Raw genomic sequence first — 27895 nt, 5'->3', positions numbered from 1 at the left:
CTCCCCCCCCCCCCCCGGTCTGCCCTTCTCAAACTGGAGAAGCGGGATGCTGTGTGACTCTGCAAACGCGCAAACGCCATCCAGCAGGCATCTCCCCCAATGGGCGTTTCAAAGAGGTGCTGAAATCCCCATTAAAATGAATTAATAAATACAGCAGGCAGCCTGACAAGGACTAACGGGGACCCCCCCCCCCAGGCTGTGGCATCGGTTGAAATGGGGCTCTGGGGTCCACAAACCTTCGCATGCCAGAGTCAGTGCGTTATGCTTTCCAGGTGGCACAGCACGCTGTGTTGTTGTTTTGGCTGGGACAGGCCAGCCATCACGGCTTCCCGTTTGGAGACTGGTGGCTGAGGCGTAAACGCCACCGCCGCCGCGCACCTGCCCTGGGTTCTCTCTGGCTGACCCGGGTTTGGCATTTTGGGGGGGGGAGGCGTCATCCTCTGCCCCCCCCTTGAAGCAAACCTGGTAAAAGGGCGCCCCCTCCTGGCTCGAAGGCGAGCAGCCACTGGGTTGCGAGCCACGCCGACGCTGGGCAGCACTGGGCGGACGCCGCCTCCGGATTCCAGCCCAGTATTGCGCGCACGGACTGGCAGCCGCCAGGGCTCTCCAACGCTTCAGGGTGGGGGCTCTGACCCCCCAGCTGCAGCCCCTCCCTCCCCCCTCCCAAGCCCCCCGCGTGGAAGTGCGCACGGGCACACGGCCCCCACACGCTGCCCGCGGGTGTGAAGGTCTTCTCCTTTTAATTCGGATTCATGCTCCGCTTCCCACAGAGCCGTGGACGGGGCGGCATGAAGGCAGCCGCCCACGCGTGGACCCAGGCAAGCCGCACGATGCGGCCCCGGGCGGCTCCAGGCCACGATCCGGGGCACCCGGCGAGCCACGCGGGGCCTCCGCGCCAGGGCGCCCCGGGACCCACCGCCGGGGCTCCGCAAGCCTCTTCCTGCTGCGCGTTTCATGCGATCAAGAAGCCCAGCAGCATCCACGATCCAGGCTCGGCTTACGATCAGCACTTTCCAGATGAATAAAACCAGCAGAGCGTTTCTGGAGTTAAAGAATAAAATAGTTTTTTACACGTTTATCAAGTACCAGAGTCGATCTCTCTTGTTAGCATCCACGCTGATTGGTGCGTTTCCCCCCCTGCTGCATCGGCATACCGGCATCTTCCCAGCCTCGCCTTTTCCTCCCCGGGCAGGGCGGCGCTGCCTCTAGTGCTTGTCCCTGCCTGTGGTGTCATGGCGGCCGGGAGAGGGGGCGGGGCCGCGGAGAGCCACCGCCCCTTCCTCTTACGCGCGCTTATGCCGGGCAAGAGGCGCGGCGCGCGTGCGCACAACGCCTGGCGAGGGGGACAACAGTTCCACGCACGTCCGTAGCGCGCCTGCGCAGGCGTGCCGTCGGGGAAGAGGGCGGCGGCCACGGCGACGCCGCTTCCGCCCGGCGCCAAGATGGCGGCGCCCTTTGTCTGTTCCGTGTCACTCTGAGCGCCGCCGCCAGTCGCCCGTCGGACGGGATTATGTGACGCTCCCGGGATGGCAGGTGGGGTGGGGGGCAGGAAGGGGAGGGGCATGGAGCGGGAGGGGGCAACAGGGTGGGAGCCGGGAAGGGGGGCTGCGGGCTGTCTGTCAGGCATGGGGCAGGGGAGGGTCAGGTGGGGAAGCAGCCAGCCAAGGAAGGGGCAGGTGGGCAGTGGGGATGGGGGGGTGGCTGGGAAAGGGGGAGGGGAGAGGAGGCCGGAGGAAGAAGCGAGCAAGGGGTCACGTGGGGGCTGAGAGATTGGCAGAGGGGCATGGAGGAATAAGTGGGGAGGGGGCAGCGGAGGGCTGCCTGTGACTTGAGGCCACGTGGGCAGCCAGCGTGGCTGCTTGGCCTGGTGTGTGTGTGTGTGGGGGGGGAGCCTGGCCTCGTAGGCAGCCAGCAGATCCCCCCTGGGGGTCTTTTTCCTGCAAAAGCTGCGTTCAGACTGGGGTCAAAACAGCAGAGGGAAGAAACATGCCAGGATTGAGTCCCTTGGGACCCACCTCCCCCACCCAAAAAAGAAGTTGGCGGGGTGTGTGTCGGTCAAGGCTGTGCGTGGGCAGCCCAAGTGGCAGAGGGGGCAGGTGTGGAAGTTGGGCCTGTTATTCCTAGGTGTAGAGAATTGTTGGGAGGAGTTTGCCTGCTCAAAAGGGCAAGTCTGAGGAGTTTTAGGATGGGCAGGTTGAAGGCAGCGGTTTGATGGGGGTTGTACGTGTGGGGCAGCCAGGGGCCATTGGGGGCTGCTCTCTTTGGTGAGGAGGGAGCTGTGGGATGGGAGAGTCCTGTGTGTGGTAGGGGGGAAGCCTTTGCCTTGGTGGGGTGACGCTGTGGGGTCAAGAAACGGAGGAGGCTGAGGGTGTTAAGTCCCATCCAAGCCCTGAACCCATGGAGTGCCTCAGTTTCCCTGTCTGTAAAACAGCAATCGCTGCACCAGCCGTGTCTTGAGGTCCACAGCGCCAACAGCTGCAGAGCCCTTTGCAAACAGACATTCAAACTAACAGGGAAAGGAAAGGATATTCCTAAAAGGAAAGAAAAAAGGCCCAGCCCGTTTGGAGTGGCAGCTGTCACGGTGCATCAGAAGTGCCTTGGGTGGGCAACAAATGCCTCAGTTAACGCTGTTTTCCTCCAAAGGGTTGAGGCTTTGGTACGCGGCCCTCCTCCCTCTTGTCCTTACAACAACCCTGTGAGGTGGGTTAGGTAGAGAGAGCATCTCTCAGGGCATCTCAAAAAACCATTAGACTGTGTGCAAGAATATGTAACCATTTCCAGACGGGTTGCTGCGCTAACCTGCGGCAGCGGATGGCAACTCAGAGTCTTGTGGCACCTTGAAGTCTGTTGCATTTATTATGTCAGAAGCTTCCATGCGGATTATAAAAGTGTTAGCGATAAAGGTCCCACAAGACTCTTGGCTGTTCTTCACTACAAAGATACCCGAGCGAAAGCAGCCCTCCGTGCGAAGGGCTTGATCCATGGGTGCTGCGGGGAAGGAGCGCACGGGGAAGGGGATCCAGGGGAAGGAGCGGTGCCCGGGCGTGCTCAGTGGCCTTCGGCGTCTCCCTCTCTCCCCTCAGACATGGACTTCCCTCAGCACAGCAAGCAAGTCCTGGAGCGGCTCAACCAGCAGCGGCAGCTGGGCCTGCTCTGCGACTGCACCTTCGTGGTGGACGGCATCGACTTCAAGGCGCACAAGGCGGTGCTGGCGGCCTGCAGCGAGTACTTCAGGATGCTCTTCGTCGACCAGAAGGACGTGGTGCACCTGGACATCAGCAACGCAGCAGGTGGGCCGTGGCGACGGAGTCCACTGCGCTTGGGCCCTGTGGGAGCTGAGGGCATCCCCACCCCACCCTCTCCAGGGAGAGCAGGCAGAAGGCTCTCGAGGTGGATTCGTGGCACGGTCCAGGCAAGGCGCCAGTGCGCACCTGACTAGGATGGGGCGGAGGGCTCCCACCGGGCCGAGCAGAAGGCTTCCCCGGGAAAGTGTCTCCGGGCCCTGCCGGCCCGCGTCCGCTCCCTGGTTGTGGCGGTTCATGAAGCCCCAGAAGAATCGATCCATTGTGTTTCTATACCACCCAATAGCTGAGGCTCCCTGGTTGGCTCACAAGGATGAAAACCACAGAATACATCACAAAATACAATACAAAATGTAAGAGGTGAAAGCAGCAGTGTAGAAGTACAGACCAAGATAACACCTAGCAGCAATGCAAAGATGTAAAATTCAATAAGAGGTTTAAAACCATGGGGCTAAAAGGCTACAATGGGAATTCGCGAAGGAGCCCTTTCTGGCCCGAAGAAGAAACCCCTGTGGGGGACGGGTGGCGGGATACCCCTGGCAAACCTCCTGGGTCTTATGATTAGAATCATAGAATAGCAGAGTTGGAAGGGGCCTACAAGGCCATCGAGTCCAACCCCCTGCTCAATGCAGGAATCCACCCTAAAGCATCCCCGACAGATGCTTGTCCAGCTGCCTCTTGAAGGCCTCTAGGGTGGGAGAGCCCACAACCTCCCTAGGTCACTGGTTCCATTGTCGTACTGCTCTAACAGTCAGGAAGTTTTTCCTGATGTCCAGCTGGAATTATGGCTCTTTCTAGGGCCACCTTTCAGGGCAGAAGCCCCCTGCAAGCAATCAGTTCAGAGATCTCTGGCAGGAATAACTTGTCCCTTCCCTGGCAGTCTGACAGTGGGAGGGGGGGAAGGGGTGTGTGTCACCCCCCAGCCTGCAAGGCTTCGTGATGGGCAGGAAGAGCCCCCTCGGCTACGATAGGCTGGTATTTTGCCTTTGGCCCCCTGAGCTTTTCTCCAGCATGGAATCCGGCCCTGGCTTAGAGTTCCGGCTAAATAGGACTGCGGCTGTTGGGCCGTGCCGGCCGGCTGTTGCTGGAACCCCAGATGCTGGGCCAGACGGACCTTAGGGCTAGCGCCGGGGCTTTGCAGTCTGGAACGCTGCAGACTGCGTTCCCCCGGCCTCACCGGCTCCCCGTCTGCCGCAGGTCTGGAACAGGTGCTGGAGTTCATGTACACGGCCAAGCTGAGCCTGAGCCCGGAGAACGTGGAGGACGTGCTGGCCGTGGCTGGCTTCCTCCAGATGCAGGAGATTGTCAGCGCCTGCCACTCGCTGCGGCCGTTCTCGGGGCCGGCGGAAACCAGCGCGACTTGCCCGGAGGCCCCGGCAGCGGAGGGTACGGTGCTTCCCTTGACCCGGGGCTTTTGGCCTTCCTCGCTGGGCCAGCGTGGAAAGGAGTGCTGGGCGCAGAGTTTAGCATTCTGAGCCGGGAGGGATCTCCTTGTGCAGTTCCGTGACGAGTTCAGCGCCACAAGCCTGCCCCCGGGGGCCAGCGGTGCCCGGCAGGGCCGGCTTCCGCGGGGCTCCCCTAGTTCCTGTGCCCCACATTCCTCTGTGCTCCTCTTTGAGCAGGCCGGTGCAGCGGGCGGGGTGGGCTGGGCTGTTCCCTTTGTGCCCCTCTGGCGCTCTCTGGGGTAGCGCTGGAGGAGGAGCGAGGGCATCACGGTTGGGTCTGCGCTCTCCCTTGCTTTCCCAGGGCAGGAGAAAGCCGCCGGGGGGCAGAGAGACGCCCTCGGGGAGCCGGAGGAGACGGCGCAGGTTCCCTCCAGCAGCCTGCAGAAGGCCGAGGTCACGGAGGAAGAGGAGTCACCACCGGAGGAGGAGGTGGCGGCACCGGCTGAGGGCCAGGCCGCTAGCCAGGAGCCAGGTCAGGCGCTGGGCAGTCCGTGCTTGAAGGTGGCAATGGCCGGGACCACAACGCCAGCCGCCTCAGAGGCGTGTGTGTTCACACTGGAACACACACTGGAACATGGGAAGCGGCCTCCTTCCGCGTCAGGCCCCGGGTCCGTCCAGCCCGGTATTCTGGATGCGGACTGGCGGCAGCAGAGGGAGGGCTGTTTCCTGCCCGCTCTGGAAATGCCGGCTCAACCCTGGGCCCGTCGGCAGGCAAAGCAGGGCCTTCTTTCCCCACTGAGCTGTGGCCCCCGAAGAGCGGAGCCGGAGGTGGCAGCTAAATGCTGTTGGCTGTCTCTCCCTCGCCAGGCTGGTGGGCTTCGTGTGGCAGCTGGTGGGGCGCTGGGCTGGGCCCGTCGCAAATCTAGACCCAATCCTTGAACATCCATGAGGCCTAGAGCCTTGTCTGTGGCTAATTTTTGAAAAGCGAAGCCAGGGCCCTTCTCTCGGCAGGCGCGCCTGTTCCCTGCCACTACTGCCGCTGCGCCGCCCCACAGAGAGATGGTGTGGAGCTCCCTCTCCCCAAATCCCTTGCCCCGAAGTGCCCCCTTCACCCCGTGGCTGCTTCTCCACAGCCTTGACGGGCGGCTCCGCTTTCTTTCCAGCCGCTGACGAGGCTGTGGAGGCCAGCCCATCCAGCGTGGCCGAGACCCCACAGCCAGAAGCGCCCTCCTCGGCGGAAGCCAGCCCCACGTCGACAGGCTCCCCCTCTCGGAGCACTGAGGCAGGTGAGCGCCTCGGGCGGGGGAGGGGCCTCCCCTGCCCCGGCACCCGTTGGGTCTTTGCTGCTGCTGCTGCTCCTTCTCATGGTCTCTGGGCCTGAGGGGCTGTGCTTTCGCTGCAGGGCGCTTGCTAGCCCAGGGCCTGCTGGGAACACCCTCCCTCCCTCCCTCCCTCCCTGGACTTGGTTGCAGCTCCGGCCTCCAGGTCGCGGCCCCGGAAGGAGGGCCAGTGGGGAGCATTTCTCCCAAAGTTCCCCTCCTGTTGCAGCTTAAAGCTCTCAGTGCCCACAGTTACGCCTCCAGGGAGCCGTTCCAGACTTTTACAAGGCGGGGGGGAGGAGACCGCGCAAAAGCCGGGAAAGCGGGGTGGGGTGGGGTGGGCTCTGGGGAAAAGGCTTTCTGGGGACCCTGGAAGGCCCCTTGCAGTTTTGCACTCCTGGTTTAAGTCCTCAAAGCTTTGGAGGCTTGAATGCGCTGTCATTTGGCGTACCAGGACACGGCTGTGATGCCTCCGCCCCCACCCTTGGCCTCCGGGACGGGGCAGGCTGCACCTCTTAGCCGCCCGGTGGAGAAGCGTGTGAGTTGAGGCCAGGGGCCCCAGCTGATCAAGCCCCGTTAGCGCCAAGAGGGGCTGGGGGCAGGCGCGGAGGGTGGGGAGCTCAGAGCCCCTCAGGCCCCGCTCAGTGTCTGGCTGGAACTGAAGCCGCCCTCCTGGCCGCTCTCTTCCTTCCCCCTCCCCAGAGATCCCCATGTCGAAGCTCCCTGCCGAGATGGAGGTGGAGCTGGAAGGCAGGGAGGAGGCGGAGGACCAGGACCCCCCCTCCGAGGCCAGTGCCAAGAGCCCCGAGGCCAAGCGGCCGAAGCTGGCCAATGGCGACGCTCCTGAGGAGACCGAGTCTGGGGGCACCGACTCCGGGCCGGAGAACGCCGGGGAGGCCCGGCTGCTGCGCTCGGGGACCTACAGCGACCGGACCGAGTCCAAGACCTACGGCTCCGTCACGCATAAGTGCGAGGTGAGAGGCCGGCCGGCCGGCCAGAAACGTGGGGAGATGGCCAAGGGCCCGGAGGGGGAGCTCCCCTCCCCCCTGCCCATTTCTTCCGCGAGGCAGCCAAGCTGGACGGGAGGGACCATCCCTCAGGGTTCGATGGCAGGCTGACTATCTAAAAAGAAAGAAAAAAGATACGACACGCGAGGAAAAAGGGATGGGGAAGGAAGAGGGGAAAGGGCGCGTGCTTGTGCAGTGCTCTCTGCAAACACACTGGTCAGGAGTGGGGCACGTCCAGCCACGGGGGCATAAGGGAGGGGCACGTCCAGCAGCCACGCAGCCTCCTGGCAGGTGGGCTGATCTGCCACAAGTGTTCCCCTCGCAGCCTGCCACTGGCTTGGGGGCAGCGGGGGTGGGGGGCGCCTGCCTGGGGACTTCCCTCCATTCTGTCTGTTCACACAGGACTGCGGCAAGGAGTTCACGCACACGGGGAACTTCAAGCGGCACATCCGGATCCACACCGGGGAGAAGCCCTTCTCCTGCCGGGAGTGCAGCAAAGCCTTCTCCGACCCAGCGGCCTGCAAGGCCCACGAGAAGACGCACAGGTGCGAGGGAGCGGCGGGCCGGAGGAGGAGGCCAGCGAGGCTCATCCAGAGCGGAGAGCGGAGCGGAGGGGAGGGGAGGGGAGGGGGGCAGCTGCCGTGGCGTCGGGCGCACGTCTGTTTGTAGTTGCGGCGCTCCGGGTAGCCTGCGTGAACCAGACTCGCGTTCCCTGCCCGGGTGGACCAAATCCTGCAGCAAGGAAGGCTGGATTCCGCAGGCTGCATAAATGAAGCAGACGCCGGCCGACGTACGCCTGTGAGCGGCCGAGTTCTCCCCCTGCCAGCCAGCCCGCTTTCAGGCCAGCCCTTCGCGGCTGGGAGTGCTGAAAGTCTGCATCCAGCACCACAGGCATCGCAGCTTCAGCTCAGCTCATAGAGCCCGTTATGGGCTCCGCCTGCCTGCCTTTAAAACCGGTGGCTGCTGCAGTGCCCTGTGGTGAGGAGTCGCACAGGTCCACGGTCCTGATGGTGACCCGCTGCAGTTCAGGCGGTTGTCGTTGAAGTGGGAGGGTGGGGGTGGGGGGTGACGGCAGTGGCTGTACTGAGGGCAGTGGCCCCCCGTCCCCCGGCTTTCCCCACAGCCCCCTGAAGCCGTACAGCTGCGAGGAGTGCGGCAAGAGCTACCGCCTGATCAGCCTGCTCAACCTGCACAAGAAACGGCACACGGGGGAGGCCAAGTACCGCTGCGAGGACTGCGGCAAGCTCTTCACCACCTCGGGCAACCTCAAGCGGCACCAGCTGGTGCACAGCGGGGAGAAGCCCTACCAGTGCGAGTTCTGCGGCCGCTCCTTCTCGGACCCCACGTCCAAGATGCGCCACCTGGAGACCCACGACACCCACAAGGAGCACAAGTGCCCCCACTGCGAGAAGAAGTTCAACCAGGTGAGCACGGGGGGCGGCCAGGCGGGGGAGGAGGCGGCGGCGGCGGCCAGGCGGCGGAAGGAGGCGGCGGCGGCCAGGCAGGGGAGGAGGCGGCGGCCAGGCGGCGGGAGGAGGCGGCGGCGGCCAGGCGGCGGGAGGAGGAGGCGGCGGCCAGGCGGCGGGAGGAGGCGGCGGCTGCCAGGCGGGGGAGGAGGCGGCGGCGGCCAGGCGGGGGAGGAGGCGGCAGCGGCCAGGCGGCGGGAGGAGGCGGCGGCGGCCAGGCAGGGGAAGAGGCGGCGGCGGCCAGGCGGGGGAAGAGGCGGCGGCGGCCAGGCGGGGGAGGAGGCGGCGGCGGCCAGGCGGCGGGAGGAGGAGGAGGCGGCCAGGCGGCGGGAGGAGGCCTGCCTCCCCTCCGGCGGCTGGCATGCCCCCCCCCCCCCTCGTTCACCGCCGCTCTCTCGCCTCTGCCGGCAGGTTGGGAACCTGAAGGCCCATTTGAAGATCCACATTGCCGACGGCCCCCTGAAGTGCCGGGAGTGCGGAAAGCAGTTCACCACCTCAGGTAGGAGGCGCCGGTGGGGTGGGCCAGGGTCCCAGATCCTGTCCATTGAGCCTGTTTCTCTGCCGCCCGGCAGCCCACGCTCTCGGGCGGCCACCGCGCTTAAAGCTGTCACGTGCGGCAAATCCTGGACTGCAGCGCAAGCCCCACGTGGAAGCCAGCAGCAGGGGAGAGATTGAGCCGTGTCGTAACAGATTTAAAAGGAGCCGCCACTGAGAGGTGAAGGGAGCCCCCTCCTCAAAGTCCGCCCGAGGAGCCACTTTCCGTGGCTCCCGGCGGCCAGTGGGAGGGGCTCCCTCCTCCGCGGCTCCTCCCGGCCTCCTCCCTCCTCCCGCAGGCAACCTGAAGAGGCACCTCCGGATCCACAGCGGCGAGAAGCCCTACATCTGCGTGCATTGCCAGCGTCAGTTTGCCGACCCCGGGGCCCTGCAGCGCCACGTCCGCATCCACACAGGTGAGCCTGGCGGAGGGGGCGGGCGCCTCAGGCCTCCAGAAAGCCCAGGCGTAGCCCCTTCGGTCTGCCTGGGGGTGGGGGGCCTGAGCTCCCCCTTTGCCCCTGCCCGTCCAGTGTGAGTAATAAGGCTGGTCTCAGCATGGCCTCAGGGCCAGAGAGCGCCTGTTTGGGGCACGGGCCCTTTCCCGGTTCAGTTCCCGGCCCCTCCGGTTCCAGGGAGCAGCAGGGCACGGGAACAGCCCCACCCCACCCCACCCCACGGGCCTGAGACCCGGAGAGGGGCAGTTGGCTGCATTCCGGCGACAAGCAGGATCCTCCGTGCCCCACCTCCTGGGCCGCTGGGAATTGGCTTCCTTTCCGTTGCGTCGAGGGGCATCCGCTCTGCACGAGCTCAGAGGCACCGTTGCTTCTGGCCCGGCTGGCCCCAGCCGTCCTCACTGTCTGCCTTCTCCGTCCAGGCGAGAAGCCCTGCCAATGCCTGATGTGTGGCAAGGCCTTCACCCAGGCCAGCTCCCTCATCGCTCACGTGCGCCAGCACACCGGCGAGAAGCCCTACGTCTGCGAGCGCTGCGGCAAGAGGTCAGGCCCCAGCCCCTGCCCCACCCCCCGCCCCTCTCCCCCACCCCTCTCGCCTCCTTCTTCCAAAGCGTCTCACTCTCCTGCTTCCCATTTAAAAAGACGGCAGCGAGTTATAAAAGCCCCCCCTCCCCGATGGCTGGGAGGAGCCAGGCTGTCCGAGGAAGCCCCCCAGCGTCTGTTCAGCGGAGCCACCGCCCGCACTCCGTCACCTGCCCTGGCCTCCGTGTGGGTGCACGTACGTGCGCATGCGTGCCACAGACCGTGGGAGGGGCCGAGTGCAGAGGCTCCCAGGTCCAGTCCCCGACAGCCTCTCCAGGTCGGGCCGGGAAGAGAGGTGGCGTTTTCACCCCGACTTCAGCGTCTTCCACGGAAGGGGTTTAAAGCACCCCCAGCAGGGGAAGGAGTGGGATGTTGAAAGGGATCCCATGAGCTGGGTTAGGCTGGAAGGATTCCTGCCTGACGCCTCGGAGATCCACGGCTGCCGGTCCGTGTTGGCAGTACTGGGCTGGGTGGACACAGGGGATGACTCAGCAGAAGGCTGCTTTCCCTGTGGTGCCACGTGCCGCCCCAGAGATGAGCCATGAACAAAAGTCCCCGGTTCAGATTTGGCCTCTTGCTATGAATTCACCGTGGCCTTAGGCAGACTACTCCCTCTGAGCCTCACCCCCTCCATCAGCACGGGAGGTAATGAGAGCCAGCCTGGAGCGGCAGACTAGGAGACCTGGGTTCAAGTCCTCACGGGGGGGGGGGTTGACTTTGGGGCAGTCACTGACTCTCAGCCTAACTGATCTCACAGGGTCGTTGTGAGGAGAAGTGTGGAGAAAAGGCGGGGCCGCGTGGGCCACCTCGGGTTCCTTGCAGAGGCAAAGAAGGGGGAGGGGGGATGTAGCTGTAAGAATAAAGTCAATCACCACCACCACCTAACCGGGTTGTAAGAGTCTGAGTTGCATGTTGCGCGTCAAGTGGGAAGTGCTGTAGGAAGGACGCAGGTTTATGCCGCTGCCGCCGCCTTCTCCTCTCTGCCCTGCCAGGTTTGTCCAGTCCAGCCAGCTGGCCAACCACATTCGCCACCACGATAACATCCGCCCTCACAAGTGCAGCGTGTGCAACAAGGCCTTTGTGAACGTGGGCGACCTCTCCAAGCACATCATCATTCACACGGGTGAGTGGCGGGGGCAGGGGGGCACTCCTGAGCCGGGGGGGACGGGGCCTCCCAGCGGGAACAGGCCACGTGGCAGTCAGCCGGCCGCAGAGCGCCGCTCACGCCAGCGCCTCCTCGCTCATGCCCAGGCGAGAAGCCCTTCCTGTGCGACAAGTGCGGCCGGGGCTTCAACCGCGTGGACAACCTGCGTTCCCACGTCAAGACGGTCCACCAGGGCAAAGCCGGGATGAAGCTGCGGGAGTCCGGGGAAGGAGACGAGCTCAACATCGTGACGGTGGCCTCCGACGACGTGGTGACGCTGGCCACGGAAGCGCTGGCGGCCACGGCAGTCACCCAGCTCACAGGTGAGGGAGGGAGGGGTGGCCCCCTGCGCTGCAGAGCCGAGCCGTGGGCGGTGTCCTTCTCTTACCAAGCTCCCGCGGGAGCCTCACTGCAGGGAACGGAGATGTCCCGAAACCCCCTTTTTAAATTCTCCTTGTGAGAGCTTTGACAAACGAGAAGGGATCCAAAAATACCTGAAAACCAGAATGGCAAAATGCAGTCCTTTGGGCCAAACGATGTCTGCTGGGTTGACACAGAATGGAGCCTGTTGGCGGTGGGCGGGTGTTCCTCTCCCCTCCCTGCTCCTGCCCGCGGAAGGGACGTTGCCAAGGGGACTGCTCCACCCTTGTCCTTTGGCCAAGCACCTTCTGGAGCCCATTGCCTCCTCTCACCCCTTCGGAAGGTGGCAGGGCCTGGTGCCCCCGCAGGGAGGGAGCAGGTGGCCACGGCCGGACTCTCCGGTGACTCTGGGTCTTCCCTCCCTCTCCAGTCGTCCCCGTCGCGGCTCCGGTCACAGCGGATGAGACGGAAGCCCTGAAGGCCGAGATCACCAAGGCTGTGAAGCAGGTGCAGGAGGCAGGTGAGTTGCGGGCTGGCCAGGGTTCCTGCCGCCCTCTGTCTGGGCTGGGCTCCTCGATCCGCACCCGGCCCCTTTTAGGAAGCGAAGTTTTGCCAGTGAACTCTGGCCGCAAGGGGGCAGCCGCCATTTCCCTCTTTTCCCTGCTCCAAAGAGCCAGGATTTAGAGAGTTCCTTGCTCTCTGCCATCTATTGAACCCCAGTACTGCTTTGGCTGCGTTGATTCCCTCCTCCTTCTCCTCCGGTTTATTTATCTGACTTGTCGTCTTCAACCCACCTAGAAATTGGAGCTCAAGGCAGCTAAAAATCCTAGAGGTACAATCGATTTGGTTCCGAGTTCTAAAGAGTTGAGTTGTTTTAATTGATTGGTTGTGAATCAGTTTAGTTTTTGGTTAGCAGTTTCTCTGAAGTGCATTTATGGATTTTTGTTCATATTGCGGCTAATTGGAATGCGCTCTGGTGCAGAGCGCGCTATATAATTTAGTTTTATTACTACTATAAAGGGTTTGTATCATTATTATTATTACCGTGCATTTAAAACGCAAGCATCTTTTTCTACATAAAAACAAGAGCGTGGAACGCAGACACTGTTTAATTCTATTTAAATACCGGGTTTGGGTTTTGTTTTCTGAAGAGGCACGGGACGGAACGGATCCTGCGCTGCTTTCCTTCGCAAGGGCCTCCGTGATTAATTCCCCCGCCCCCCCTTCCCCGAGGCTACCCTGCCCCAGCCCTCCTTCCAGCAGGAACGCCCCTCTGACAGGCAGGGCGCCGCACCCTCAAAGCGCTGCAAACGCTTTCTCAGCAGGCAGCTCTGTCAGGTTAGAGAGAGCCGCACAGCCCCCCGTGCTGTGGGGTTTGCTGTGCTGCCCTCTCACTCCGGCTGTCGTTCCAGACCCCAACACCCAGATCCTCTACGCCTGCGACTCCTGCGGGGAGAAGTTCCTGGACGCCCACAGCCTGGCGCAGCACGTCCGCATGCACACGGCCCAAGCCCTGGTCATGTTCCAGGCCGACACGGACTTTTACCAGCAGTACAGCGCTGCCACCACCGCCTGGCAGGCCGAACAGGTCATCCCGTCAGGGGAGCTGCTCTTCCGGGCCCGGGACGGCACTGAAGCTGCGCCAGCTCTGCCCGATGCGCCACAGACTGCAGAGTGAGCCGCACGGCTGCCCTCGGCCCCGAGGGGGTCTGGGCCCCGGGGGCTGCGGACCGCGGTGCTATGGCGGGAGCGAAGGGACCGAAGGCTGTGGCCCCTGGGCCTGGGTGTCCCGTCCCGTCCCCCCCGCACTGCTCCAACATCACTTATTAGCCGCTATTTAAAGGACACACAGCGCTACACCATACTGATGTAAAAAAAATTATTTCTGTATTTGAGAGAATCTACATCTGTGTTAATATTTAGGAGAAATAAATGCCATTATTTTCTAATATCGGTTCGAAAAACCAGCCGCTGCCATCTTGGCTCCCGGCTCAGTTTCCTTAGAAAGATGTTTTTCTTTCCCCAGTCCTGCTTCATGGAAGAAAATGGGCACCTGCTCCGAAATCACGTGAAACCAAAGTTCTGCTTTTTGAAGTGAAAAACGCAGGGAGGAAGAAGGGGTGCTTTGTGGGTGGCGGTGTTTGGTTTTTTTAAATGAATTGTTGATGCAGCCGATAATTCTGATCATCCGTCTTTGCTGTGGTCCAGCTGTCAAAATCCACACGTCGTCACAGGGAAGGAGCAGGGCTCCCGTTCAATTCCTGCTGAGCGCCTAAAGCAAGCAGAGTGGGGAACCCTACAGAAAACCAAAATACAGGCATTAGCTTTATTTCACATGCTCATTCAGGTTCTGTTGTACCCCTTAAGTCTGATCGGGTAACGTTTACTTTTTTGTGAGCCGGGGACAAGAGGACGGGGAAATCAAGATTCATTCTGGGTTTTGAATCCGATTCCTTTTGGCTCCCTGGGAGGAAGAGAAGGCAAGAAACAAATGGCAGCCGTGGAAACAGTGAGCAGAAACAGCCATGTCTGAGCTATCGCCGCCTCCACTAGCCACACGGCGTGGCATAGCTAGAGGGACCTGTCTTTGCTCACCTGTGCTGGGGGATAGAGCCAGGACCTTTTGCCTGCAAAGAGCACACGTACCACTCAATGACAGTGCCCGCGGCACGCCAAACGCTTCACCATTGCAGCAGCCGGCGCTTTGCACAGGCGTACACAAAAGCAATAAAAAAAGACGCGCTCCAAGCGATACAACACCCGTATTTCTGCTTTAAACGTATGGTGGGGCGAGAGGATCAAGGCTGACCCAGGTCCTGCAGCGTCCGGCTCCAATCCATACCCTTTCCCACTGAATTAAGGGAACGTACAAACTAGCCAGCCACACACCTCAATGCCCAGGGTGGGTCTTCTCTCTTCTACACAAAATAGCAGATTGCGCCTGACTGTACCAAACAAACCCATCTTTCAGATGTCTGCCATTTTGTAAGTGCTAAGGACTCTTTTAAGATCGGCTGCGCTTGAGTCAGGACTCCAAGGCCACACAGTTAAAACGAACGAGAAGTTCAGTGGTCAAGGGCCACCCTGCAGCGTGTCCTACACGTTGCAGTCTAGGCTGCTCAAGCCGTCCGCCTCAACTGCTCCTTCCTGCACACAGCACAGTCAACACTGGAATGTTTTGTATTTTTTAATAAAGTCTGTAATCCAATGGACACACAAAACAAAACTGCGCTGAGAAAACAGTTCCATAAATTAAGTGTTAGGAGAAGGACGAGGACAACCAGGGCGGGAGATAAAAAGTCTGTACAAGTGTATAACACTTCCACATGTGAAGGAGGAAGGATGGACGGACGGGAGGGGAGGCCATGTCTAAATGAAGCGCACTTACAAATGAGTGACAAATACAAAGTCTGAGTATGAAAATAAGATTTTCTCTGAAAACACATTTTTTTGGCACAGATTAAAAAAAAAGTATGTTGTGGGGATCAGATTTCTTTTTGAAGTCGGTGAGATATATCTATATATATCTGAGAGAGACTTCTATGTACACACACCCACGGAGTCCTGCATATCCCACCAGGAAGGAGAAGTCGCTCCCTTTCGTGTTTTGCTTTGTTTCAGTGTAAACTGTACATCCCAGATGGGGGAGGAAGAGGCGGCTGCAGCATGGGGGGGGGGAGCGGGGAAGGGAGGTGGGGCAGGCCTCCGGGAGAACCGAGGGGCGGGGTGGGGGGCAGAGTGAAATGCTCCTTGACCTGGAGACTGGAGCCGACGTTCCCAGATCCTGCGTTCTAAAGTCCACCACGCAAGGGGCGGCGTGTGTCGGGACATCCATCCGGAACGCCACAACAAATCTTTAACTGTGCAAAGGTCCAAAGTCACTAATTTAGTGCAAAGGCAGTTCTGGTTCCTTCTTCTTGTTTTGTTTTGTTTTAAAGTTATTTTGTAAATTAAAAAAATAGCCTTCCTTTCATTTCCCCCCACAGGAGGCACCAAAACGCGGGGGCCCCCGTCTGCCCAGCCGGGTGCCTCAGGTGTCCGTCTTCACTAAAGCCATATGTAAACATACAGGGCAGGGGGCTGCTCCCCGGCGGCGAGGGTTTGATCGAGGCCCAGTGGGGGCAGGAGACCCGGCGCCCACCCGCCTGCCTGCCCGCCTGCGTTCACGGGCGCTCTCTCTCTCTGTTTTTGCTGTAGGGCCTTGGAGGAAGAAGTCCGTGTCCAGTCAGCCACTCAGACTGATGCTATGACAATCATCAGGTGAGGAGAGATGTTGGAGATGCTGGCGAGGAGGTCCGGGGCAAGGCGGGAGAGGTGGCTTTCCGAGAACTCACAGGGCGGGAAGATCTGTAGGACATAAGCAGGCTGCGGAAGAGAGAGCCGGAGAGAGAGCGGGTGAGTGAGCGCACGCCTGGAACGGGGCGGGGGGTGGGCTGGCGGCAGAGGAGCAAGGCTGAGCCCGCCCCTCACCGGCCTGTTCCGGAGGAGCACAAGGCGCCTTTCTCGGGGGCCCACCCGTTCCCTAAGCCCTCGGCCAGTAGTGGCTGCCACATGGCCTGCTTGCTCAGAAGAGGGGGAGGAGCTCCTGGTGGGCGCCACCAGAAAGGCCCTCCCCCAAGCAAAGCCAGGCTTGAAGCCTAAGAGCAACACAGCACTCACCCCACCCCACTTCCCCTAAAATGAAGCGTGGGCGGCCCCAGCCTGCTCAGAAGGGGAGACGCGGACGGACGGCTGTGCTCCCTGGGGACAGAAACGCGCTCTACCCACCGCTGCCCCTGCACGGTGTTGTCGGATGGCCACACAGGCTCAGGGGTGGGAGGCTGACATGTAAACCCTCCCTCCCGCAGGCCACGGGCCCGACTTGGGGTTCCCCCTCCCTCCAGGCCCCTCTCAGCCCAGGGAGAGGCAGAATGGGCCGGGCCCCCGGATCCAAACCCATCCCGGGGGGCGGAGGGAGCTGCATGTCTACCACAGAAGAGGAGGGAACAAGCCCTCCTCCTCCTCCTCTGCCTGCCCACCCCTTGCCGTACCTGGTTGGAGCCCGGATTGGGAACGTTGATGATGCCCGCAGCCTGCTTGGCCTGCAGGTAGCTGATAAAGGCCGCCTTGAGCGACTCGGTCTGATTCACCACGTCCTCTTGGTCTCGTCCGCACGGCAAGGCCAGCAACAGGCAGTAATCGCTCTCCACCTGCAAGACAGGGCCACCGGCTCAGCCCCAGGGGATCGACCAAGACCCCGCCGCAGCCACCTGGGGCTTCCCCTGGGGGGGGGAGGGGGAGGGGGGCTGGCTGGTCCCCTCCCTCCCTGCTTCCTCCTGCCGCACAGACAAGGAGGAGCTGGCCGCCGTTGGGGTCCTTCTGGACACCGGCTGGCAAACCGGCCAGCCACTCTCCTCATCAGGCACCGGACTACTTGCAGCATGCTCAGAGGCAGAGGGAGCCCCTGGACGAGCAGGAAGTGGTTCCCCCCATCCTGTATGTCTTCACTTGACTTTTTTTTTAAAAAAAATCCAAACAAATGCTGCACGTGAAATGTCATCTCCCTGCTGGAGGAGGGAGGAGCACAGCATCTCTGCTGGCACTTCCTAAAAAACACTTGGCCCCTGAAGCTCTGGGCCGGAACGCGCGGAGGGACTTCTCAGAATCAAACCTCCTCTGTCTCTGCAGCACCCTGAGACTTTGCCTCTTTACTCCATGGGATCAATGGGGACGTCGTCCCGTCCCCCGTTTTCTCCCATTCCGGTGAGGATGAGAGGCTGTGATCGGCTCACGGCGGAGCAGGGATTCGAACCCGGGTCTTCCCAGCCCTAGACGAAAACTCTAACCACTGCTCCCTGAAGCCTTCACCCCCCTCCCCATTCTGTCTCTGCCCTCACACCGTCAAGCATGAATCTACACCCTGTCTCTACGTCTCATATTTCCAGCGTAAAAACCGTTCTGGCAATTTCCTTTATATTTTTGTGAACCGTCCAGAGAGCTCCGGCTATTGGGCGGTATAGAAATGTAATAAATAAATAAAGAAATCAATAAAATGTACAAGCTGCTCCTTTTCCAAAGCAGCACCCAATCCTGCAGAGGGGAGATTCACCCCCGAGTCCCACAGAGGCCCCTGAACTCTCCCCCAATTCCAGAGCCGTGGAAAGGGAGAACCGGAGGCCCTGGGGATGGAACCCTGGCCGCCCCTCACCATCATCCGGCGCGCCACGCCCTCCAGCTGCGACAGCTCCAGCCTCATGCGCTGGGCGATCCTCAGGGGGGGGCCTCCCTCCGGGGCCGGCAGCGAGCGGTGCGCCAAGACGTTGTTGCCCGACACAAAGTGCAGCTGGACGGCGGCCGTGTCGTTCTTCAGCGCCAGCAGCCCCTGCCACACGATGGGGTATTTCTGCAAACGCGGCCGGGTTGGGGGGGGGGGGAGAGGAAGATCAGCGTTAGACACGGAGCAACAGAACCGCCACGATGGGCGGGGAATTTGGCCACGGATGAGGAACGTGCAGCGCAGAGGGAAGGGTGCCAAAGGGGTGCGGGTGTGGGTGTGTGAACCCCTCCCCTCCGTGCAGCGGCAGGCCACGCTGGGCTGGGGGGCGCTCCCTTGGCACGCGGCTCCCCGCTGCCTCTGAGTCCACCTCCCCCGGCATCCTTTCCTGCCCCAAACCACCCACCACCGGGAAGGCTGCAGCAGGCCTCTCCCAGCATGAGAACAGGAGAGGAGCCCTGAGGCTGGATCACGCCAGCGTTCTGCTCACCCAGAAGCCCAGCCTCTGTCAACCCCCTTCCGCTCTCTTTCCCGCAACCCATTCCCCACCCCAAGGCAGAGCAGGAGCCTCCTCAGTGGGGCGCTCACCGTCAGGAGCTGGACCATGTCCACGGGCCTCTGGGAGACGGGCTGCTGCTGCTGCTGCTGCTGCTGCTGCGTGGCGGCCTCCTGCATGAGCACCGACTGCGGTTCAGGCCGGGAGGGGGCCAGGCCCGCAGGAGCCCCCGGGGGGCCGGAGGAGCTGGCGACGAACAGGCCCGGCTTCTGCGCTTGGCCTTGGTGCGGGGACGGCAGCTCCTGCTTGGCCGAAATGGCGACGGGGGACGGGTAGGAGGTCTGGCCCGGCTCCGCCTGGCCTCGCTGAAGGTGCACGTGGGGGTCCATTGGCTGGACGTGCCGGGCGACGGCCGGGTGGTGGGTGGGGTCCGGCCCTGCCGCCTGGGCCCCCTTGGGCTCCTGGGAGATCTGCGGCGTTTTGCTGTGAGCCGGCTGGCTGGGGTGCGAGTGCTCCCCTTCCGGAAGGCCCTGGCAGGAGCGGGAGGCAAAAGGCAAACTGTTAGCGTGGGAGAAGGCCAGAGGGCAACAGGGCTCACAGCCCCGCCTGCCGCAAAGCCCCGGTCCTGGTGGCGCCAAGCTCTCTTCCCAGCAGTAGCCCAATGGAGGGGCGGGGGCGGGGGCGGGGCAGGGAGACTGGCCTATCTGCTGCCAATTGTGCCCGCAGGTCTAATGCGCTTCTGCCTGCCGCTGGTCTAAGGACAGCTCTAGCGGCGGCAAGCTCTGAAACGTCGGCCTCCGAGTTCAGCACTGTCCGCGTGGACTGGCAGCAATGGCTCCCAGGGTCTCAGGCAAAGAAGGGTCTTCCCTCGCCTTCCCCGGAGATGCCGCTAGGGACTGGCCCTGGGAACGCCTGCAGCCGCTCTGCTACGGAGCCACGGCCCTCCAAAGTCAAAGGCGCGACGGACTGGAAGCAGCTTCCCAGGGGGCTCGCCGGGTGAGGGCGTCGCAGCAAAAAGCGGGGGGGGGGGGCAGAGGCAGCGTGGCCAAAAGCTTTGGCGGACCAGGCTGGCAGCTGCCAAGCCACATCTGAGGGAGCAGCCTCCAGTGTGTGGAAGTGGGCAGGCCTCGAAGGAGGGGCCGCAGCTCAGGGGCGAAGGTCCCAGCTCCGCTCCCCAAACCCTGGCGTGCCAGGGTGGCCGGTCAGCGTGGCCAGTGCCTGCCCAGATGGCCCGTGGGCCCAGAATCTCCCTCTGGGGCCGCTGCTCACCTGAGAGGGGGTCATGCTGCGGGAAGGAAGCCCGATCGGTGACGCCCCCGAAAACTGAGGGTGGCCCAGCTGCGCAGCGGGGTGGTAGCTCCTCATGTCGCCGCCGCCGTACATCGTCCGGTAATCGTGGAAGGAGCTGCCGGCGGGGTGCATGATCTGCACGCCGTGGGGGACGACCACCGGCTGCGCCAAGGGCAGCCCCGGGAGCTGGCCGCTGAGCAGCCGGGGCTCGCTGTGCGGTGAGTGCGCCATCTTGACCTCGGAGGCCTTGGCCGCAGCCACTTCCTTGCCCGGCGGGAGCGTCTTGGTGGCGGGTGGCGTCTTCACGGACCTCCCTTCCGGCGTCCGGGACTGCCGGGTCTCCGGGTGGTGGTCCCCGCCCACCGCCATGTGCGGGTGCATCATCCGCCTCACTTCCCGGGGCACGTTGTACTGCTCGAGCCGGAGGCCCGCTGGGTGCATGCGGTAGTCCGGCTGCATGACCAGCACGTCCGACTGCACGGGGGCCGAGCCGCGGCACACGGTGTGGTGGTAGTGCATCTCCTCTTCCGGGGAATGCTGGGAAGACAGGGTGGGCATGACGATCTCGCGGATGGGGGCCGGCTGCGGCGTGCTCGACCGCTGGGGCTGCAGCGCCGCCCGCGGGGAGTGGAGCGCCTCCGGGCGGATGCCGTACGAGATGCCCGGCAGCGGAGGGGTGTTCATCCTGACCTCCCCTTGGGAGAGGTGGCCCAGGGACACCGTCTGGGTGACGCTGTGGGGGGGCATGATCACCGACTGCTCCGGGTGCATGCTGGAGATGTACTGAGGCACGGGGATCCCTGGGCAAGGGGAGCCCTGGAGCCCCATCATGGAGTTATTCCCGGACAGGGCGGGAGACGAGGAGCCGCCCGGGTGACAAGCCCTGGGGAACGGAGAGGGAGAGTGCCCGCTGGTGCGCGGAGAGAGCGGCTCCTGCTTTGGGGCGCCGGGTCCCGCGCTCACATGGTTGGCCTCCGGGTGCATCTTGCCAGACAGCGAAGGGTGGTGCGGGCCAACCCCGGGGCTCAAGCCGGACAGCTGAAGCGGCTTTGCCTCCCCTTTCAGGGCACCGGAGTCCGGCAGCTTCTTGTTGGCAGAAGCAGCCATGGCCTGAGGCAGCACGATCTGGTTGTGGACGAGGATGGACGGAGTGCTGGCGGACTGGGAGAGGCCTTTCACGGGGCCGGACTGAGAAGCGGGCGCCTGGGCGGCGAGGTGTGCCGGCTCCGGCTTCTCCAAGCTGCCCCGCTCCTGCTTGATGGAGGGAAGGCCGGGCGACGGGCTGTACTGCTGGGGCACCAGCGAGGGGTTGGAGGCGCTCCCGTACCCCACGGGCGCCTGGCAGCCCTTGGGGAGGGGCTGGGAGGGGCCCAGGGGCTCCTGCTTGATCTGCGACTTGGACACGGACTGCTGGAATTCGATGTCGACGGCGCTGGCGGGGGGGATCTGGCTGATCTTGGCGCTGATCCGCTGAGGGCCTTCCGTCTTCTGCCCCGAGTAGCTCAGGAGGACGACGCCCTCGGACGTGTTGACGCGGAGGCCTGGGCCAGAGCCCGTTTCCGCCGGCCGATCTTCGATCACAGACATGGAGCCCGGGTGGAAGCGGCTGTTGTCGTTTGCGCTGGGCCGCTGTGGCTTGTATTTGGGGGAAAGGGCGCTGACGAGGCACGTCTGGGGCGGGGGCGCTTGCTTCACTAAGGTTATCCTGGGGGTCTCCTCCAGGTCAATGCTATGGGGCATCCTGCTTATCACAGAGGTCGCCTTGGGGGCAATGACAGTGACGACCTTCTCTTTCTCGGTGAACACCGGGGCCTCCGCAGCCGGGAGCTCCAAAGCGTTTGTGGCCGGCACCGCGGGCTTCTCCTCGGCCCCCGGCCTTGCGGCCTCCGGCGGAGCATGGGGAGGCGCCTCCTCCACCCGAGGGGCACTCACGGGTTCGGTGATCGCCGCGGTGACGTGCGTGGAGGCGACGCTGGTTGCAGACACGTATTTGGGCTCCATCAGTATTTTGCGCAAAGTGCTGGAACTGGTGTCGATGTCCGAGGCTTTTGTGTCAGGGGGAAGCGCTGGCGGAGGAGTGGAGTGGGCCTGGGCCTCCTCGTGCTTGGCCATCCACTCCGCCACCTTGGCTGTGCTGGAGTGCAGCGGAACGACCGCAGCGGGGACAGGCAGGGGGTGCTTGACCGGAGCCGAGGCAGGCAGGAGCGTTGGCAGGGGGGTGCTGGGGGCGCTCGGGGGAGTCACAGGAGTGTTGTCCGTCACCGGCCGGAGCCGGAGCCCGCTTTGGCCCACCTCATCACCCGCAAGGGATGGCGACGGCAGATCCGGCCCCTCGGGCTCGTTGGGCAGGGAGCCGCTCTCTGTACCGGGCTCGTGAGAAGCCATGTCCAGGGCTGCGGCCTTGCTTGCGTCGGGAGCCCCCGGTGGGGAGGCCGTGGAGGGCGAGCGCTTCCCTTGGCTAGCCTCTTTGCCGGCTCCTTCTGGCTTTCCTTTCACTTCATTGGCAACAGGAGATTTGCTCTGTACTCGTCCGGCCTCCGCAGTCCTCAGTTCCATAACGGCGTCCCCTTTCTTGCTCGTGTTCCGCTTACGCCTTGGCCTCGTGATCTTCTGGCGGCCCCGTTCTTTCCGAGACACTTCGGCCTCCTGCGGGGTTTCCGTTTCCTGCGCCGAATTGGAGGATTCGCTTAAGCTCACTTCTGCCTCCTTGCTTTCCGTCTCGGCAGCCGACCCGGGAACAGGTGGCCCAGCAGGCTCAGCCGGAGCCGCCGCTTCTGACTCCAAGATGTTGCTGACGGCTTGATCGGTTTCAGGCTCCATTTCTTCTCGGGTAGGCGGCAGCACCAGTGGGTCCGGGGGTATTTCAGACTCCGATTCTGTAGGATACGGCGGGGCGGCAGGGAAGCTTTCCACCTCTGCAGAAATGTCGTTCATGATGGACCCAATGGCAGCCGCCAGTTCCGTTTCGCTGGCCTGGTGGGCCGGTTTGTCCCCGTCTTCCTCCTGCCGAACCTCCGACACTTCGGCTGCTTGTTCCTTGTAGGCTGCGACCGGCGTCGGCCCTTCGGTGAGCTTTGCGATGTTCTCCACGGCCTGCTCGAGCTCAATCTGCTTGGCCAGCTGGTCCGCTTCGGGCACCTGTGTGGACTCGCCTGCCGCCTCTTGCTCCGCTTCCCGGAACGGGTCTTCTGCTCCGCTCTTTGTGAAGTGGGGTGACAACTTCTCTTCCTTTGCGGGGCTTTTGTTTTTGGGTGAAGATGATGCTGGTGCAGGCTCCGTTTCCTCCTCGCTTGGCCGCAGAGCACCTTTGACTTCGTCCACATTGAGGCGGATTTCGACATTTTTCAAGCCCTTCATCAACAATGCTTTATCAACGGCCTTGGTGCTCCTGGATCGTCCCCCCCTTTTGGCCTTTGCAACCTTCTCGGGGACGGGCCTTCTTTCTACAATCTCCACTGGGCAGGCTTCAGGCGCGCTTCGGTCCATCTCGATGGCTTCTTTCCTGTCTCGCTTCTGTTCACTCGGAGTGGCCTCTTTGTCCGCCTTGGGCTTGTTGCCACTTTCGCCGGCATTCGCCCCTTGGCCAGGCAGTTCGGGAGGCTCCTCGGGCTCTGCCAGGACCTCTGCTTTAGGCTCATTTTTCCCTTTCTTGCCTGGCTGACAGCCGGCAGCTGAAGCGTGGCTGTGTGTTAGCTTCTGGGATCTGGGCGATCGCCAGCCCTCCGCAGATTTAGGGATCTCCACAGTCTCTTTCGCTTCAGCATCTTCCGCCTCTTGCTGCACCTGCTCGGCTTTCACGGGAGAGCTCTCCTCCTCAGGCTTGCGGCGGGCCTTGGGAGGCCTCCCTCTTCTTGGCGGGTTGGGAACCGCGGCCGCATCCGGAGGTTCTCGCTCCACTCTTTTCCTGGTGGACCTGGTTACCTCAATAGAATCTTTAATGGGCGACGGGCCTTCGTGGTCTCCCGTGGTGGCATAAACGGACCTGACGTTTCTGCGCCTCGTTCGGCCGACGGGCAAGCTGGGCTCCGGGTTTTCGGGCTCTGCGGCTGCGCTTGGGGATTTAGCAGCGTTCCTTGAAGCCTTCTCTGTCTCCACCTTCAGCTCGAGGAGCTTCAGTGCTTCCCCACGGGGAGAGACCGACCTTTTAAGCTTTTCACGGTCAATCCTTTCACTCTTCCTCGTGACGGGTTTCTCCGCAACATTCGCAACAGCGGACTGAACTGGGGTTTTGGACCGTTTGCTCTTGTACGACTTCTTGTCTCTTAGAACGACGGGGGGTTCGGCTTCCATCTCTGTGTCAGAAACTGAGGGAAGCAGCTCAGCGGCAGCCTCCGCTTTCTGGCCTGCACTGGGCTCTGAGTTAAGGGCTGGGGAAACACTTTCTTCTTTAGGCTCGGGCAATTCCTCAGGATTTGTGACCGATTTGGGAGGCGGTGAGACCCTTTCAGGTTCTGGATTTGTGCCAATATCTGCTTCGGAGAAGGACGATCCAGGCGTAGGCGGCTTTGTGTCCAAGTAGGAAGGGTGCTCTACAGATACGGAGTCTTCTCTGGGGGATACTGTGGAAAGAGGGACGTCTTTGCTGCCCTCCATGACTGGTGTGGTTGCAGCCTGCTCAGGTGGTTCGGTTTTAGCAGGAGGAGAGAGATCCGGAGGCGGCTTTGGCTCTTCGGCTAACAGGCTGAATTCCGGCGGCTTCTCTTCTTTCGAGGAAGGGGGCACGTCGGCCGCTAGCTTCTCGTTCGCTACTTTCTCTGGCATGACTGGCAGCGGTTCTTGCGCTACGACAGCACCTGCCGACGACCCGACGAAAAGGGAAGGCTTATGCTCCGGTTCTTTGTGCTCAGGCACCGCTTCCGGCGTCTTGGGCCGATTCTCCTTATCCTCCTGCTTTTCTGCTTCTTTGGGCTTCTGGTCCTTCTCCTTCTCCTTCTGCTGCATTCGCGTGAGCTCAACAAACCTGCTGTGGAAGAGAACCACCGGCTCTGGCACAAAGTCCGATGCGCTGTGGGTCCCATCCAGAGACGCCTGCCGACCGTACAATCTGCCGGAAAGGAAGTCGAGTTCTTCCTCCTTCCTCTCTAGGTGTTGCAAGCGCTTAGAATCCTGTTCAAAGATCGAGCTGTGCAGGAAGCGGGAGGCGAAGAGCTCCTGCCTCTCTTGCTCCTCTTCCTTGTGGTCGTCCTTCTTGTCGTCCAGCTTTCCTCCAGAGTCTGTTCTGATTTTCTTCTTTTTCATATACCAGGAGGGAATCGGTCTGGGGGCAGAATCCACCTTTTCTTTGTCCTTATTGTTCCTAAAACTAGCAAATCTCGAGTCCCAGTCGAGGAAAGACCAGTTTTCTTCCCTCGACGACGAGAGAGATTTTGCTCTCTCAAGCAAGGCTTTTGTGTCAGGAGTGATTGTCTTGTCCAATGCAAAGGAATAGAATTTGTTCCTTTCCAAGGAGGTTGGCAGCCTTTCCTCTCGCTCACGTAGTTTCTCTTCCCTGTCCCGTAATAAAAAAGATAATCTGGAGCTTTCTAGTAACGAAGACGCTTTGGGAGAAGGGGGCTTGTTATCACCATCGTCATCCGAGTCGGAAGGCACCTCCCCGGGTTCCAGATCCCGTATCGACCGCTTCCGGATGCTGTCTCTCTTGACTACGCCACTTGGAAAGCTAATGTCCACGCAGCTGGGCTCTTGTTTCACTTGGGATTCCCACCGGTTCGATTCCTCCTCGGAACTCACTGCCGGCAGCTTTATTTTTGCCATTTCCACCATCTGCTCTCTCCGGCTGGAATCATAGGGGTTGAACTTCAATGCGTCTTCCCTGACGACCACGTTCGAATACGGAGGGCCCTTTTCGTCCGTTTTAGGCGATTCTTTGGTTTCTTTCAAAGGCACCAGCCTTGGGGAATCCAGCAGTAGCAGCTCTTCCTCCTCCTCGTGGAAAGGGAAGGGCCTGAGACCTGGTGAGCAGGCCGTTCGTTCGGAATCCTCACTCACCTGGCGAGAGCTCCGGTAATTTCTCTCTCGCTTGGTGCTAATCTCAAAATCAAACGTGTCGGAGGATTTTTTCCGCTTGCTGGGGGGAGAGTCGTCCGTCACATCTTGCGGGGGTTTCCCGACCTCGTGCACCAGGCTACGCCTCTCATACTCGTCGAGGTCTTTCTTTGGGCTGCCAAATTTCTCGTGCTTTGCAATCTCCATCTCCATTTGCTGCTTCAAGCGGCGGCTCAACTCCATTTGTTTCCGGTAACTCTGCGTGTGGTCGATGTCAATGGGGATCTTCTCCTCGATATCTGACGGCGGAGGCTTTTCTTGGACAAGTTTGTGGTCAGAGATCTCTTCTGGGAGGCTGCAGTAGGTTTTCCAGGCCTCCTCCCTCTCCGCGCCTTGATCCTCCAACATCGGCGTGGGCCTGTGCTGCAGTTTGATTGAATTGACCTTCCTCGAGGGGATCTCGGGGGTTTCCAGCAGCTCATCAAGGGGTTCTCCCAGCCGAGCCTGCAGCTCCGCGTTGGGCCGTAAGCCAACGCCGACAGAGACGCTTGCGGGCTCCGGAGCCTCTTTGGGGCTGGCGACAGCAGTGAGTCTCTCCAGCTTGATTTTCTTGGATTCCCTTTTCAGCGTCTCTTTCCTCACGGGCTTCCGCTCAGATTCACCCGTGGCGTCAACCTGCTTTTTCAAAACCACACGTGCTTCCTCCTCCTCTTGGCTGCTTCTTTTGATTTCCAGTTTTTGCTTATCGGGCTTTAGGGTTGCATCAGCAAAGCGTCTTTTGCGAGCCTCTAGTTTTTCTAGATCTACTGGATTTGCCACTTCACTGGCCTGGTCTGCCTTTGGGTGTTTCTTGAGCTTCGGCTTCCCATCCTTCTCCACCACTTCCACATGACTGGCAAGCGCCTTCTCTTTGGGCACCTTCGCCCGGAGGGGGAGCTCCAGTCTCACCTGGTCAGCCTTGCTCTGTTCCCCCTGAGGCGCCTGCAGCTTCGGCTCCAGCAAGGGGCACCTGGCGGTGGCGTCGTTCTCCTGCTTCCCTCTGAGCTTCTCCAGGGCAGGGGGGTCCGTGACTTTCCCTTCCTTTTCCTTGACTCGTGTCAGCACCACGCAAGGCATGAGTTCGAGGCGGTTCTTCGCAGCCCCTTCCTTGTCCGCCCTCTCCCGGCTCAGCTTGCTGCCACCTTTTATTTTCTCAGGACTGGGGTCTCTCTCGTTTTCTGGATCCGTTTCAGAAGACTGGGAGCTGGGAGAATGGACTTTAGCCTTGCGCTTTTGCTTCTCCGTTTTCTCCTTTTCGGGTTTTTCTGGCTTCTCTTTCCTCATGAGGCGCTTGTCTTTGTCAGGTCTCTCTTGCTCAAAAGCGCGCTCTTTCTCCGGCTTCTCGTTTTTTGCATATCGCTCGAGGCGGGCTTTGTCCGGTTTATCGTAGCGTGGCGGAGAAAGCGAGCTGCAGCTGCCACTCCGCTCAGAAGACCGGCTGTAGATCCTCCGCTCAGAATCGCTCTGCAGCCTCTCCGATTGCGACGGAGACGCCCCGGGGCTTTGGGGCCGCCGGGAATGAGCAGGGCTTTGGCTCCGCTCAATGGGCCTTCTTTCGTGGTCGCGGTCCCGGTCCGATTCAAACCGCTCCCGCTCCCGTTGCCTGTAGCTGTATTCCCTTATGTCTTGCTCGTAAGGGTCACCCCTGTAGTCTCTGTATTCCCGCGGATCATCATAATACCGCGGGTCGTAATAGTCTCCTTGGTAAGGATCCCAGTCTGCATAGAACTCCCTGCCGCGGGCCGGATATTCTCTTCGAGGATCTTCAGGATACGTCCCTGGTGTTCGCACAGCTTCGTAATAAGTACGATCAGCAGCATAGTCATAAGATCCTCTTCTCTCGTCTCTGCCAAACACAAGGACACCGGAAAGTTAGCTTTTCCCCAGTTCAAGGCTGCCACAAGCAGCTTAATCATTGCAGCTATGCATTCATCCAAAGATATACTGGCACAAACCGATTATCCAGGAAACGGAGAAAAAGGGAAAGCCGACAGAGGAAGGGCATGAGCACAAGCCGCCCCCGTTCTCCACAGCCACTGGTGTCCACAGGCATGCAGGCTCTGGAATGTAGTGGTGAGGGGGTTGGACTGGGGAGGTCCGGGTTCTATTCTCCACTTGGCCATGAGGCTCACCTGGATGACTTTGGCATAGGGATGGTGCGGCCACTGGGTTGGGGCTCAAAGAGCAGTGATTCCTCCCCGGCTCGGCCCCCTGGACGCCAGTCCGCAGAAGATCCCTGCATTTGCTCAACTCGGTGCAGGGGCCATTTATGCAAATGGCG

General features: G+C 61.5%; 2 protein-coding genes across 4 annotated transcripts in view; one reads left to right on the top strand and one right to left on the bottom strand.

The window, feature by feature from the left end:
- Window positions 1-1398: 1398 nt before the first annotated feature.
- On the top strand, window positions 1399-13500 carry ZBTB17 (zinc finger and BTB domain containing 17). The gene is made up of 15 exons (XM_063145323.1): window positions 1399-1533; window positions 3084-3290; window positions 4500-4688; window positions 5049-5219; window positions 5851-5973; window positions 6709-6980; window positions 7416-7558; window positions 8137-8437; window positions 8891-8978; window positions 9313-9429; window positions 9888-10008; window positions 11040-11170; window positions 11299-11514; window positions 11982-12071; window positions 12964-13500. The coding sequence occupies exons 1-15, from the start codon at window positions 1527-1529 to the stop codon at window positions 13227-13229; spliced, it is 2442 nt and encodes an 813-aa protein (XP_063001393.1). The 5' UTR covers window positions 1399-1526; the 3' UTR covers window positions 13230-13500.
- SPEN (spen family transcriptional repressor) overlaps window positions 13417-27895 on the bottom strand; it is a 63676-nt gene continuing 49197 nt past the window's right edge. For 2 of the 3 annotated variants that reach the window (XM_063145321.1, XM_063145322.1), the window contains 5 exons: window positions 19570-27460; window positions 18393-18830; window positions 17739-17933; window positions 16582-16740; window positions 14726-15916 (listed from right to left, as the gene is read on the bottom strand). In XM_063145321.1, the coding sequence (XP_063001391.1) occupies window positions 15785-15916; window positions 16582-16740; window positions 17739-17933; window positions 18393-18830; window positions 19570-27460 (8815 nt within the window). In that variant the 3' untranslated portion in view covers window positions 14726-15784. Of the gene's footprint in view, window positions 13848-14725; window positions 15917-16581; window positions 16741-17738; window positions 17934-18392; window positions 18831-19569; window positions 27461-27895 lie in introns of those variants that run through there. The other variant, XR_010026349.1, reaches the window with a different exon arrangement.

Source organism: Elgaria multicarinata, chromosome 20, assembly GCF_023053635.1.
Source record: "Elgaria multicarinata webbii isolate HBS135686 ecotype San Diego chromosome 20, rElgMul1.1.pri, whole genome shotgun sequence".
Lineage (NCBI taxonomy): Eukaryota > Metazoa > Chordata > Lepidosauria > Squamata > Anguidae > Elgaria > Elgaria multicarinata.
The sequence above is the reverse complement of the archived record's forward strand: the minus strand, read 5'-3'. Positions and strand labels throughout refer to the sequence as shown.

What these genes read in the sequence shown, in the direction of transcription:
- ZBTB17 (XM_063145323.1), top strand. An exon ending in GGCCGCTAGCCAGGAGCCAG is followed by an intron (nt 5,220 to 5,850) that starts GTCAGGCGCTGG and finishes CTTTCTTTCCAG; the next exon opens with CCGCTGACGAGGCTGTGGAG. An exon ending in GCGAGAAGAAGTTCAACCAG is followed by an intron (nt 8,438 to 8,890) that starts GTGAGCACGGGG and finishes CTCTGCCGGCAG; the next exon opens with GTTGGGAACCTGAAGGCCCA.